The sequence below is a fragment of the Schistocerca piceifrons genome, chromosome 5 (assembly GCF_021461385.2).
Source record: "Schistocerca piceifrons isolate TAMUIC-IGC-003096 chromosome 5, iqSchPice1.1, whole genome shotgun sequence".
NCBI lineage: Eukaryota > Metazoa > Arthropoda > Insecta > Orthoptera > Acrididae > Schistocerca > Schistocerca piceifrons.
The window spans coordinates 303318668-303333108 of record NC_060142.1 but is presented as its reverse complement, the minus strand read 5'-3'; the positions used below and the strand labels follow the sequence as shown (position 1 = coordinate 303333108).

Genomic DNA, 14441 nt, shown 5'->3' with positions numbered 1-14441 from the left:
TTTAACTGTCAGCTGCCCTGGTTACTGGAGAGACCCAGAGTGATTTTAGATTTGGTACGGCACAGGAGAGAGAGCACTCCTGTTTCAGTGTTTAAAGCAATATTCTCTGATATTTTATCCGAGTACCACAACCATGCAGTTGTTTTAAGGATGGGTTTAAGCAGGGGACTCTGTTGGTTGCTGTCATTTTCCTGGATCATGTCCTTAAGGTCAGACTGCCTCCAGAATCTATCATCTTCGATGCACAATTACATGTGATCTTGTGAGCACTGGAGCAGATGAGCCATTCTCCCGGTGTTAGATTCCTCGTCTGCTCAGATTCTCTGATTGCCCTTTACTCTGCTATTTGTACCCAGCAGATACAGTAGCCTAGAATATCCAGGATGCCCTACTACAACTACTGAGAAAGGAGGTGTCTTTCTGCTGGGTACCTGGGCACATTGGAATTGCAGGGATGCAGGGAATGAAAGAGGAGATCGAGCAGCCAAGGTGGTGCTGTGATCCTCTGATATTTCAGTGTGCTAGCCCCCCTGCATGCTATCACCTCACTGTTGAGGTACAAAGTCATGTGTTGATGGGAAGACAAGTTGCTGGCAGTGACAGATAACAAGCTCCATATCATCAAGCCCACAACTCGGCCGTGGAGTACTCCCTTCCAGTCCAGTCAGTGTGACGAGGTCCTTCTTACTTGTCTTTACATAGGCCACAGCCCTATGACACATGGATTCTAACCCTGGTGAGAGAACCCTCCAGTGTGTGGTGCTTGTGGCGTGCAGATCACGGTGCGCCACATTTTATTGGACTGCATTTTATTTGCTGACCAGCGGACTGCGGTGGATCTGCCAGCGGATCTGCCTTATATTTTATGTAAAGGTCAAATGAATGTGGTTAGGGTTTTAAAGTTTTGTGAATTGTCCAGCATTTTAACAAGATTTCAGGGGAATGTTCTTAATGTGTCAAAGGGTGGCTGGCTCACCCTAGTTTTTTGTAAGTAGTCAGCCAGTCACATTTCCCTGTGCTTTTCTTTTAATTCTTATGTGTTTTGTTTTCTCTGTGTTTTCATTTCTTGATTAGGTTTCTTCCCTCCTAATTGGTTTTAGTGCATGTGAGAGTGCATGTGATACAGAGTGACTATGTGGTTATTTTGAGAGTATCCATGTACAACACTTTTAGTTCATCTCCACATTCATTTGTTTTCATAAGTGTTAGGGGGCTGGTGACCTCGCAGTTGGGTTCTCATCAGATCCAGACACACACACACACACACACACACACACACACACACACACACACACACGGTTATAAGTGAAGGAACTGAGGAAAGGTTTAATTTCTGTTCAATCATAATGTTATCAGTATTAATACCAGTGTAGATATCCTACATCTCTTTCATTTTAATATCCATCTTCGATGTACCTAAAACGTGCATAACAACCTCATAATTGAGAAAAGGCTCCTGATCTTGGAGCTGCTACTTAACTCACTGAATACATGCAACAATATCAAATACCTTTTATCAGTGTGGAAACCCTTATAGGAACATTTTTTATCAGTGTGGAAACCCTTATAGGAACATTTTTTTTATTGGTTCACTGCCCAACTTAATGTCTCATGTCAACATCACCACTCATAATGTAATCACCTTTCTGTTGCCATCCTTCAGTGAAGGCACATGAAACAACATACATCTTGTTACTAATACCATAATAAAACAATGAAAACAATAAATTATTGATAAAATTATTTAATTGGATAGATAAAAAATCTACTCACGAAGCAACAGCAGGAGACACACATAAGACGGTTGTGATTGGCAAGTTTTCGGAGCCAGTGGCTCCTTCTTCAGGCTGAAGGGTTGAAGGGGAAAGAAGAAGGGTGAAGGAAAAGGATTGGTGAGGTCTATGAAAAGGGGTAGATTTTGGGAAAGTTACCCAGAATTGCGGGTCAGGAGCGACTTACCATGTGGGATGAGAAATAAAGACTGATTTTTGGGGACTGCATCGGACAAGATTTGAAAACCTGAGAGCTTAAAGGCGGAAGACAGGGTAATATGCAAGACAGAGATTACTACTAAAACATTGTGCACGAGTTAATAATAGTGAGAAGTTAAGTGCATTGTATGTAACAGAGGTGGGAGGGGGCGGTGAAAAATAGATGGGAAAGACAATGAAAGATATAGAAAACTAAAACGGACTGAAGCAAAGAGGAGTACTGGTTCTCGCCACCAACCTGGCCTTAGTTTACGTTAATTTCTTCCATCTCAGCTACTCTTTGCTTCACTCGGTATTAGTTTTCTACATCTTTCATTGTCTTTCCCTTCTATTTTTCACCGCCACCTCCCACCTGCATTACGTACAATGCACTTAGCATCTCACTCTTAGTAACTTGTGCACGATGTTTTAGTAATCTGTCTTGCATATTACCCTGTCTTCCACCTTTAAGCTCTCAGGTTTTCAAACCTCATCCAATACAGTCTGCAACAATCAGTCTTTCCTTCTCACCCCATATGGTAAGTCTTCCTGACCCACGGTTCTGGGTGACTTTCCCAAACTCTCTCTCCAGTCCTTTCCCTTCACCCTTCTTCCTTCCCCTTCAACCCTTCTGCCTGAAGAAGGAGCCACTGGCACTGAAAGCTTGCCAATTATGATGGTCTTTTATGTGCGTTTTTTGCCGCTGCTCGGTGAGTAGATTTAATACCTTAATAATGTTAGCATCATTAATCTTACCTCTTCCCCACTGTTACAAATGATGGGTTATTATAATTATATCAACCCTGCTGAGAACTAACTATGTGTTATTTCTGAATTATTTAATTTGTTATAGACTGCCTAATAAGCTTGTTACACCCTGTGAATGTTTATAATGCCCGTTCCTTTGCTGGTTGTTGGGTTGGTTTATATCACACCTTCACATGTGGTTATAGTGAATGGACCCTTACACAGTGCTTAAAACTTGCTCGTTATCTTTCCACACTTGTCACTTCTCTTGTGACTTTTAACCAACATTACACCTCCCACTCTGTACAATACAGGGGTGCCTTTTTCCCATATCTTTTTCCATGTCTCAGCTTCTCGATTCATCTCTTCTCTAATACTCTTTGTTGATGTTGGCTGTAGGGGAGAGTTTTTCTGGCCACTTTACCTATTTCAAGAAGTGTTTCCCTCCTACTTGTTGTCCTGTTATGTCTACTGATGATACTTTTGACTGACTATAGCAATTCATTCATCATGAATTCCAATTCACTCACTATTTCTGTCCAACTAGTCACACAGTAAGTTTGGAGCAAATGTCCCAGTTAATGCCTAACCCTTTCCGACAGATTACTTTGTGGCTGGTAGTGTGAAATCAAAATGTGGTTTGCATTCTCCCATGCCAAACACTCTTTGGAAGCCCTTGGATGTAAACTAGCTCCCATTTTTTGTTAACTGGTTCTTAGGTGTACCAACATGTTTAAAATAGTGATCTCGTAATTTATTGACTACACTTTCAATTGTAGCTTTTCTTAGAGGGTACAACTCTACCAACTTTGACCAACATTCTAAAATGGCCAGGATCTATCTCATTCCTCCCTAGCCTCTAGGCACTGGGCCAAAGAAATCCGGTGACTCTAACTGCCAAATTTCTTGTGGAATAATGGAATACAGCAATGTGTGTGCTCCTGAAGTATTTATTTTTACCTTTTGAAATATCTCACAGTAGTGTAATATTGTCTTCACCAGTTGATTCATGTTTTTAAAGTAGCAGTACTGTTTCTTTCATGTGACACATTTCTTTGGTCCAAAGTGTGCATAACCTAAGTGTACATACCAAGTAAATAATTTTATGGTGTCTTTAGGGATGGATAGTAACCATTTACTTGTTTTGTTGTTCCTGTGAAACAAAATTCCTTTGTGTATCTTCCAATTTCATCCTGATTTGAGATGTTTTGTTGTATACTTTGAATGTGTCTATTTTAGCTATTGTCTTGCTGCTGTAGAGTTGTTAACATATGGCTGAGCATTTTTTGTTGTTATTAATTTTCAAGAAATATATCACAAATGTTTCTCTGTTCTTTACATCCTGGTTTGATTGTAAGCCAACAGGTAATCCTGATAAGGCGTCTGGTACAAAGTTATCAGTTTGAAGGTTCTGGACAAAGTTTAATAGCATGTAGTCTATGTGTGGATCCAGTTTGATTCCTGTTGTACCCACTGTGTGTCCCAAAAATTTCACCTCATCCCAACCAGGCTGTGATTTTGATAGCTTAATCATAATTCCCTGTGATCTTAGTCTATCTAAAAATTCATTTAATGTTTGTAAGTGTTCATTCCATGTGGTAGATATAACTGCAGTGTCATCAACGTAAATTAAAATCTTCTCTTATGCTTTTCCCAGCCTAAGATTCTTATAACTCTGACACAGAAACATTCAGTCCAAAAGGTAATACCTGAAGCCTCATCGTCCTTCAAATAGAAAAGCTGTGTACTTTTTATAGTCTTTATGACGTTATATATTCCAGTGTCCAGTAATGAGATCCATTATGCCGATGTATCTTGCCCCTGTTTCGGTTAACATTTCTTCTGTTACAGGTGATCTCTTTCAGGTTCAATTATTTTATTAACACCTCTTGCATCTAGTACTAGTCTCGCAGTTCCATTTTGTTTCGGTTAGCAACTATCAGAAGATTCAATAATACTCCAATTAATCATCCTGTCAGTTTCGTTTAGGACTAACATTTTTTTAGAAACAGATATTGGATATGGTCTTGTATACAATGGATTGCATGGCTTAATCTTTAGGGTACAAGCAGTCTTTATAATGCCTGATCTCACCGAAAAAACATCTATGGGACTATGTAATACAGGAGCCATCTGTGCTTTCTAGTTTGATTGAGATTTACTGATCTACATATGTTATTAACTATGTCCTTTTGATTTATCTGTTGGTTGTAATCATGTAATTTTCTGCTATGATCATTGACTATGTTAACTTCTGCTACTAGTGTAAGATTCACCTGTCGAGTAGTCACTGAATCATACTGTAATGTGACTGTGTTCCTGGAGGGAATGGAGTGGGGAGGACGTGGGGAGGACGTGGGGAGACTTGTGTAAAAGAGAAAGTGAGTCCCAAGGGAAAATGCTTGGAGAAATCTAAACTGATTTTATATTCCCAGTTGTATTGCAGATCAATTACTTCAAGCCACAGATCAGCATGGATTTGGTTCTAGAAGCCATTTCATTTTCCCATTCACTTGTGCTATGGATCCTGATATTTATCCCAACATTACTGGCACTTTGTCTGTAGACACACAAACTGATAAATTCCATGAGAAACTCAAATTTTCTGCATTTTCTTCAGTGCTGCTAAGAATTTCACCTCACTATTTTTATAGAGTGCCAAAGAATATGCAATAAACTCCGTACAAAGATGTTGAAACTGTTCTAGCTCGAGTGGATGTGAAGTTCAGCTTCAACCACCAAATTTTTGGTATTAAATCACCATCCATGAAAGGCTGAAAGACTTTTCTAGTGTAATGAAGTTCTGTAGCTCATCTGAGCAGCACAGTCAGTGATTTTTCTTCTTTTCTACTTCCTTCTCGTAAGAGGACATCCTTAAGTTTTAAAACCTCTTGCATGGCCTCAGGTCCTTACATTTTCCATATCCATATTCTTTGATGTGGTAAGACATGTACTGCATGTGTAAATTACACTTTACGAAAGTATTCAGTGTCTTAAGATACACTAACATTTTGTGAACCCATCTTTTTGTGTAAAATGGTAAGATTCCTCAGACTACGGATTGAAGTATGAAGTCATCGGTGTTATGGAATGACACTTGCCATTGCTGCTGTTAGATGCCAGAGATGGCAAAACTGACCCTCTCCTGTTTCACAACTGGAGCTCCTCCTGTGTTGACGCAACCTCATGATGTACACACATTTCCAAACTCCACACCATGCCGCAACTGCTCTGCTTGGACATCATTTTTGTATGTGTGTGTGTGTGTGTGTGTGTGTGTGTGTGTGTGTGTGTATATATATATATATATATATATATATATGAAAATGTTAGCTATTGGTACTTTCGGTGTCTTAATATACCTGTTATTTCAGACGGAGTCAAGCCATCTGAAATTTCTGCAGCAACCTCCAGGTGGAAGAACGTTTTCAGAGATAGTCGAGAGGTTTAATGCAAACATTCCTTACAGTGGTCTCATGCACTCTGTTACGCAAGATGTGAGTATTTCGATGATCACATTGCATTTTGAAATCATTTTGAACTATTCTACTAGCTGATAGCCAGAACTTGAAGTACTAAGTTTGGACTGCTACCTGTATAGTTTTTCATGATCATTTGCTTTTGTTACAAATGATGTTTGTACTCAGCTACTAATGGTATTGAGTTCAGAAGACTTTGATTACAAATGCACATGATTTTTTTGTAAGGTATAGATTTTATTACTGAACTACATTATAAAACACCTGTGACAAGTGTAATTATATAAGATGTGGTTTACACTATGTGATCAAATGTATCCGTACACCTGGCTGAAAATGACTTAAAAGTTCGTGGCACCCTCCATCAGTAATGCTGGAACAATATGGTGTTGGCCCACCCTTAGCACTGATGACAGCAGGGATACGTTCAATCAGGTGCTGGAAGGTTTCTTGGGGAATGGCAGCCCATTCTTCATACAGTGCTGCACTGAGGTGAGGTATTGGCGTCTGTCAGTGAGGCCTGGCATGAAGTCAGCACTCCAAAACATCCCAAAGGTGTGCTGTAGGATTCAGGTCAGGACTCTGTGCAGGCCAGTCCATTACAGGGATGTTATTATCGTGTAACCACTCCGCCACAAGCCGTGCATTATGAACAGGTGCTCGATCATGTTGATAGATGCAATCGCCATCCCCGAATTGCTCTTCAACAGTGGGAAGCAAGAAGGTGCTTAAAATATCAATGTAGGCCTGTGCTGTGATAGTGCCATGCAAAAAAACAAGGGGTGCAAGGCCCCCCCTCCATGAAAGACGTGACCACACCATAACACCGCCGCCTCCGAATTTTACTGATGGCACTACACACGCTGGCAGATAACATTCACTTGGCATTCGCCATACCCACACCCTGCCATCGGATTGCCACATTGTGTATCATGATTCATCACCCCACACAACGTTTTTCCACTGCTCAGTCGTCCAAAGTTTACCCTCCTTATACGAAGCGAGGCGTCGTTTGGCATTTACCGGCATGATGTGTGGCTTTGAGTAGCTGCTCAACCGTGAAATCAAAGTTTTCTCATCTGCCGCCTAACTGTCATAGTACTGGCAGTGGATCCTGATGCTGTTTGGAATTCCTGTGTGATGGTCTGGATTGATGTTGGCCTATTACACATTATAACACTCTTCAACTGTCAGTGATCTCTGTCAGTCAACAGACAGGGTCAGCCTGTACGCTTTTGTGCTGTGTGTGTCCCTTCACGTTTCCACTTCACTATCACATTGGAAACTGTGGACCAAGGGATGTGTAGGAGTGTGATAATCTCGCATACAGACGTATGGCACAAGTGACACCCAATCACCTGACCACGTTCGAAGTCTGTGAGTTCCGTGGAGCACCCCATTCTGCTCTCTCACGATGTCTAATGACTACTGAGGTCACTGATGTGGAGTACCTGGCAGTAGGTGGCAGCATAATGCACATAATATGAAAAACATACATTTTTGGGGGTGTCCAGATAGTGTACCTTTTATATGAAACGCAGTTTTACCCAGACATTGTGGAATGTATTTGTGATCCTTAGTGTGCTTAAATTTAATGCAATTTAAGATTATGAAGTGTTTCATGTGTTCATTGTTGTTAAAGATTATTGTGGTTAGTAAACATGTACATTATATTTCTGATGGCTGTATATCAGTTTTCCTTTGATATTATTGTCATGTAGCAACTCAGTACAAAAAAAATTATAAAATGATCAACAAACAGGCAAAGAGATGTAATTAGAAAAGTGAAGACTGCTGCATGAAATGAAATAGACAAAAAACTGGACACAAAAGAGTGACAAGAAAATTGTAGAGTATCTAAGCCCAGAATGAGGCAACTGTAGTAACAAACACACAAATAAGTACACACAGGATAACCAATCACTTTAAAGAGAACACCGATCATAAGTTCCGTACATAGGCCATGTACGTAGTTAGGCTTAGTCCAAACAAGTAAAACATGTTCCAAGAATGGAGTCAAGTGGGCACATGAATGAACCTTTGCAGAATGAGAGCAAGAGCCTTCAACTCTGGGATCTAATAGGTAGGTTGCTAGTCAGATTCGCAAGAGGGCGCTGTCTATAGGCTGTGTGCACTGGCCTCACTGTGATGCTGCCATCGTTGGTTGACTGTGCTGCCAGGTGCCGATGTGGGGGAAGTGAATCCTAAGGAGACAAGCTGGCACCCAGAGTGGTGTAAGTGTGGTAACAGTGTTACCACAGCCATCTCCCATTGGTAAGTTGACAGAGACAATGCATCTCTGTGTCCGTCCCTCACAGCACATGATGGCGTGCGGCACTCGGAAAAGCGATGTCTGTGTCTTCTGGGCACAATCAATGTGTGACTCTGGACAAGCAAAAAGTTCCATAGTGCTTAGCACTGGAGAGAGAAGCCAGAAGTGACCCTTGCACTGATGGCTCCATTGCAGGGGGATGACTGAAGGTGAGACACCAGCTGCAGGAGTTGCAGATACTGGAGTGGGAACGATGATAGTGGTGTCCAGGGCCTCAGGCTGTGGGAAGGAGTTGGCTGGACAATCAGTTGTGACTAGTTGCTGCTGAAGCTTGGCCATGTGTAGCCACTGACCCTTGTTTAGAGGGCAGAAAATAAATTTGAGGAGGGTGAAGTAGATTGCACTCAGTGTAGGAGGTAGAAGCAAAAACATAGAGGACTTAAAGAATGTCAGAGAATGAGAGGATCTGGACACCAGGAGGGAAAGGTTTCTGGGAATTGTGGAGGCTGGTCCCCTACCCATGGGCAGAGTTGGTTGTGATGGCAGACCACCAGCCTGTCCTCTGTCTGCCGCCTGGAGACTCTCCAACTCTGCTTGCCATGGATGATTACTGGGCTCCAGCACTCTTGGGGACTAGAAGTGCGAGTGCACACAGGGTTCCGAATGTGTAATGTGGCAATGGAGGCACCTGAGGATGGTGTGAGGCGGGCAGCAGGAGATTGAGAACTGTGTACAACTGACTCCCATGCAGCAGTTGAATCGGGCACTTGTCACCCAACAATGTGGACTTATAAGAAATAAGAAAATGGAAGAGTGCATCTTCAACCAAGGCATCCCCTATGTATTTCATCTGCATCCTGAAAGACAGGATGAGACATTCTGGCTCCCTGTTCGATTGTGGGTGGAACTGGTTCAACTTGGCATGTTGGGTATCATGTTGCATACAAAATTCTCAAAAAGTATGTGAGATAAACTGTGGGCAGTTGTCCGTCACTCAGCCATTTGTTCTGCCGTTGTTGAGCAGTAGTTTATGATGTACAGAAATAAAATAGTGTGTAGTCATCTATGACCACAAACTAGTAAACATCCAGAAAGGGTCCCACAAAATAGTGGTGGTGAATGAAACAAGAAGTTACTGTTACCAGTCACTTTTTATTTATATACACCACATGATTTGGAGGTTCAAACATCCATCAGCTGGATTTACATTTGTTAGTATGACATGTGTTTTGTGTTATAATTTTGGTAACTTGTGGCACTGTCTCCGGTGGTCACAGTCTCCTTTCTCTATTGTAACACATCACGTGCAAACTTTAATATTGTTTACAAAATATGACAGTTTACATTGATACATTACGATAGAGAAAGGAGCCTGTGTCTACAGGAGAAAGTACTAAAAGTTACTCAAAATCATAACACAGCACACATGCCATACTAACAATTGTAAATCCAACTGGTGATGGACATTTAAACCTTCAAAACACATTGTGGGTGCAAATAAAAAGTGACTGGTAACAGTAAACTTGTTGTTGATTCGATATCAATAACAGTCGCAATAAAACCTAGCCTAAAATGTTTGCATTTAAATCGAGGTGGACTTGCTCCTGTGGCTATAAAGGTACCGGCGATGAAGGATAACACTGCTGTGGAGTGGTCTGGTGACCTGCACATTTAGAACAAGCGGCAATTAAAAGTTCAATCTCTCAACTCTTTTGTGGATACGTGCATGGCGAGCTCGGGGCCCCGAGCCATTGCAGCCTTCTTTCTCTCCCAGGCTGCATTTCCTTTCCCTTCCCCTCCTTTCCCCTCCATGCTCCTTTCCCCTCGCCCTCTCCTCTCCCTCTATTGGTGTCCTTGCTTATGTTGGCCCCCGCTATCCTCCTGGTTCTGTTGGTTTTACACTCCGGCTTTGTTGCGTAATCATCTCCTCCTTTTGGCATTCCTTGGTCCCCCTCCGGGGTTTGACCTCCATTACAAAATTTCTCCCCCGTAGTGTGAACCGTTTGGGGAAGAGCACCTTACCTAGTGTCTCCGACGTGCGCCCTCCTAGTACATTCCACCTTTTCTTTCACGTCGTTGTCTGATGCTAGGGTGCATAGCCAGCACGGTAGCCAGCCCGTGTGGTGGGGTCGCTATGTACCCTTTTGGTTGAGCCCCCTGAACACACAGGGATCACACTTCTGATACCTGAGCTGTGACCTCCTCATGCATGCCTTGGAGTGGTTGCTCGTCGTCCTGGAGCATCGGAACTCCCAGCAATGGCCGCCGTGCCAGATGGCCCTTGCTGTGGCTGGGTGGCGCCCGTGAGGAGAGCCCCTGATCGGAGTGGGTGGTATCAGGGCGGACGCTATGCAGATGAAATGCATACGGGTCCAAAACTCTGGCCGTTCTTCTGCGGCCGTCTCTCTGCGTGGAACTGATTCCTCAAGTGCTGCTTCTCTTGCCCCTTCCCTTCCATGGCTACCCCCTGGGAAGAGGGTCAGGCCCGTCGTCTAGGGGCAAAACCTTTCCCCCGTTATCTAGTTTGCACCAGGACTGATGGAGATACTTTCACCAGTGTCAAACCTTTATTCTTTGTGGAACACATTGAAGACAAGTTTGGCGAAGTGGACTCCCTGAGCAAGATGCGGTCGGGTTCGTTGCTGATAAAAACTGCTTCAGCTGCCCAATCTGCAGCCCTTCGTGCCTGTACCCACCTTGGCACAATTCCTGTGTCCATTACCCCTCACCAGTCTCTAAATATGGTACAAGGTTCGATTTTTCACAGGGACCTCATCCTTCAAACTGATGAGGAACTTCGGGACAATCTCGGACGGTGGGGTGTTCACTTTGTTCGGCGTGTTCAGAAGGGTCCTAAAGATAATCGTATTGATACTGGTGCCTTTATCCTGGCCTTTGAAGGGGATACCCTCCCTGAGAAAGTTAAGATTATGGTCTATCGCTGTGATGTGAAGCCGTACATCCCACCTCCTATGAGGTGTTTTAAGTGCTTGCGTTTTGGCCACATGTCTTCTCGCTGTTCCCAGGCCCCTCTCTGTGGTGACTGTGGACGTCCACTCCATGAAGGGAGTCCCTGTGTTCCCTCTCCTGTATGTGTAAATTGTCATGGTAGTCATTCTCCACGTTCACCAGATTGCCCAGTATATAAGAAAGAAAAAAAGATACAGGAATATAAGTCCCTCGATCGTTTAACCTACACAGAGGCCCGTAAGAAATATGCACGACTGCACCCTGTGTCCATGACATCTAGTTACGCCTTGGTTACATCTTCACCCCTTCCTCCCCCTTCTACCCCCATCCCAAACCCCTCTCCTCCCCCCCTCCCCTGCGGCTCCCACACCTTCTCCTATGGGCGCTGCTCCCCCTCCCCAGCCGGAGAAGTGTCCCACTCCTTCGGCGTCTGCCGGTCAAGGGTGCCTCTCCCGGGATGCCCCTTCCCGGCATCTTCCAGGTCAAAGGTCTGCTGACGCGCGGCGACCACGAGAGCCACGGTCTGTCGGCCCCCAGGTCGCCCGGTCTCTTTCTGTTCCTGATCTTGCTGCAGCTGGCTCCTTTATGCCACACAGCCCTCCTCGATCTCAGCCTGAAAAGAAGAAGAAACATAAGTCCCAGGACAAAGAGCCTCTGGTGTCACCGGAGGTCCCTTCCCCGACATCACAACCGGATTCTGACCTGTCGTTCATGGATGTCGCCCCCACCTTGTCGGTGACGGGTGGGGACCCGGCGGCATGACTGGATTTAGCGTGTTCAGCCCTCATTTAAACCATCGTTCTGTGGTTCTGCAATGGAATTGTAATGGATACTATCGTCACTTTCCGGAATTGATATCCCTTCTTTCGTCCTACTCTGCAGCTTGTGTGGTTCTCCAGGAATCTCATTTTACTGATGCTCACTCACCGACCCTCTGTGGGTTCCGTGTTGTCTGTCGAAATCGGGTCGGACCCTTGCGGGCTTCTGGTGGCATTTGTACGTTGGTCCGTACAGACATTGCTAGCACGTGGATTCCTCTCCAAACTGCATTGGAAGCGGTTGCTGTTAGGGTCCACTTCGACTCTGCAGTCACAGTTTGCAATCTTTATCTCCCTCCTGACAGGACTCTTACACCTGCTGCCTTAACCACCCTTCTTCAGCAACTTCCTCCTCCCTTCCTCCTCCTTGGGGATTTTAATGCTCATCATCCTTTGTGGGGCAGTGCCTTTCCACCTAGACGAGGTCTTCTTATAGACCAATTTATTGCAGACCACGACCTGTGCCTTCTTAATGATGGCTCCCCTACTCATTTCAGTGCTGGTCATGGTACCTTTTCTGCCATTGATCTTTCTCTTTCTTCTCCCTCTCTCCTCCCTTCATTACACTGGTCGCCACACGACGACCTTTGTGATAGTGACCATTTCCCGTTGATTATCACGCTCCCTTTCCGCTCCCCGATGGACAGGTTACCTCGTTGGTCTTTCCACTGCGCCAATTGGCCTCTATACACTGCACAGGTCGAGTTTTCTCCCTCTTTGTCGGGTTGTATTGATGACGTCCTACATGACATGTCTGACGCGATTGTTTGCGCTGCTAGCCTCGCTGTCCTGCGCTCATCTGGACCATTTCATCGCCGGCAAGTCCCGTGGTGGAGTATGGCCATTGCCATTGCCATCCATGATCGCCGTCGAGCTTTGCAACACTTTAAGAGGCACCCATCCGTAGCCAGCCTTACTACCTTTAAACGCCTCCGTGCTAAAGCCCGTTATTTAATCAAACAGGGTAAGCGGATATGTTGGGAACGATTCGTTTCTTCCCTTGGTTCAACTGTCCCTCTGTCACGGGCATGGGCTAAACTTCGTTCTCTCCAAGGTTGCCATCGGCAGTCCACCCTCCCAGGCCTTCACCTCCCAGATGGCATTTGTACAGACCCATTAGTTCTTGCAGAACATCTTGCGACCCATTTTGCAGTGACGTCAGCGTCAGCCTCCTATCCAGCTGCTTTCCTTCATCAAAAACAGCTGGCTGAAGCTTCCACCTTATGTTCCACCCCTTGTGAGTCAGAATCTTACAACGAACCTTTTACTGAATGGGAATTTCTTTCTGCTCTATCTTCTTCTCATGATACGGCCCCTGGCCCAGATTTCATTCATAACCAACTGCTTCAACATCTCAGTGCTCCACAACGGCAACATCTTCTTCGGGTGTTTAACCGTATCTGGCTCCAGGGTGACTTCCCTTCTCAGTGGAGGGATAGCATTGTGGTTCCTGTCCTTAAGCCTGGTAAGAACCCCCTATCTGTTTACAGCTATCGGCCAATTAGTTTGACCAATGTTGTTTGTAAGTTACTTGAACGGATGGTAGCCCGTCGGCTCAATTGGGTCCTCGAATCTCGGGATCTATTGTCGCCTTACCAGTGTGGCTTTCGAGAGGGATGGTCTTCAATCGATCATTTACTTCGCTTGGAATCCGCAGTTCGGCAGGCTTTTTCCCAGCGCCGCCATTTGGTTGCAGTGTTTTTTGACCTTCGCAAGGCCTATGACACGGCCTGGCGCCATCACGTCTTACTTACCCTTCATCAGTGGGGTCTTCGGGGCCCACTCCCGATTTTTATCCGCCAGTTCCTGATCCATCGGTCATTCAGAGTTCGAGTTGGTACTGCTTTTAGTTCTCCACGGACCCAGGAGACGGGCATCCCACAGGGTTCTGTCTTGAGTGTCCTTCTTTTCCTCATTGCTATCGATGGACTTGTGGCCTCTGTCGGTCCCTTGGTCGCCCCTGCCCTGTATGTGGATGATTTCTGCATTTGGGTTAGTTCCTCCTCGATGGCATCTGCAGAACAACGGCAGCTCCAGGTGGCTATAAGGCGTGCCTCTGCATGGACCCTCTCACACGGGTTTGAATTCTCTCCTTTAAAATCGTGGGTGGTCCACTTCTGTCACCGTACTACGATCCACCCTGATCCAGAGCTCTATCTCGCTGCACAACAATTGCCTGTGGTTC

General features: G+C 44.7%; 1 protein-coding gene across 1 annotated transcript in view; it reads left to right on the top strand.

The window, feature by feature from the left end:
- Positions 1–14441, top strand: part of LOC124797828 (dnaJ homolog subfamily C member 13) — a 344782-nt gene that overhangs the window by 68421 nt on the left and 261920 nt on the right. Inside the window, 1 exon segment of the mRNA XM_047260865.1 lies at positions 6092–6214. Within this exon segment, the coding sequence (XP_047116821.1) occupies positions 6092–6214 (123 nt within the window).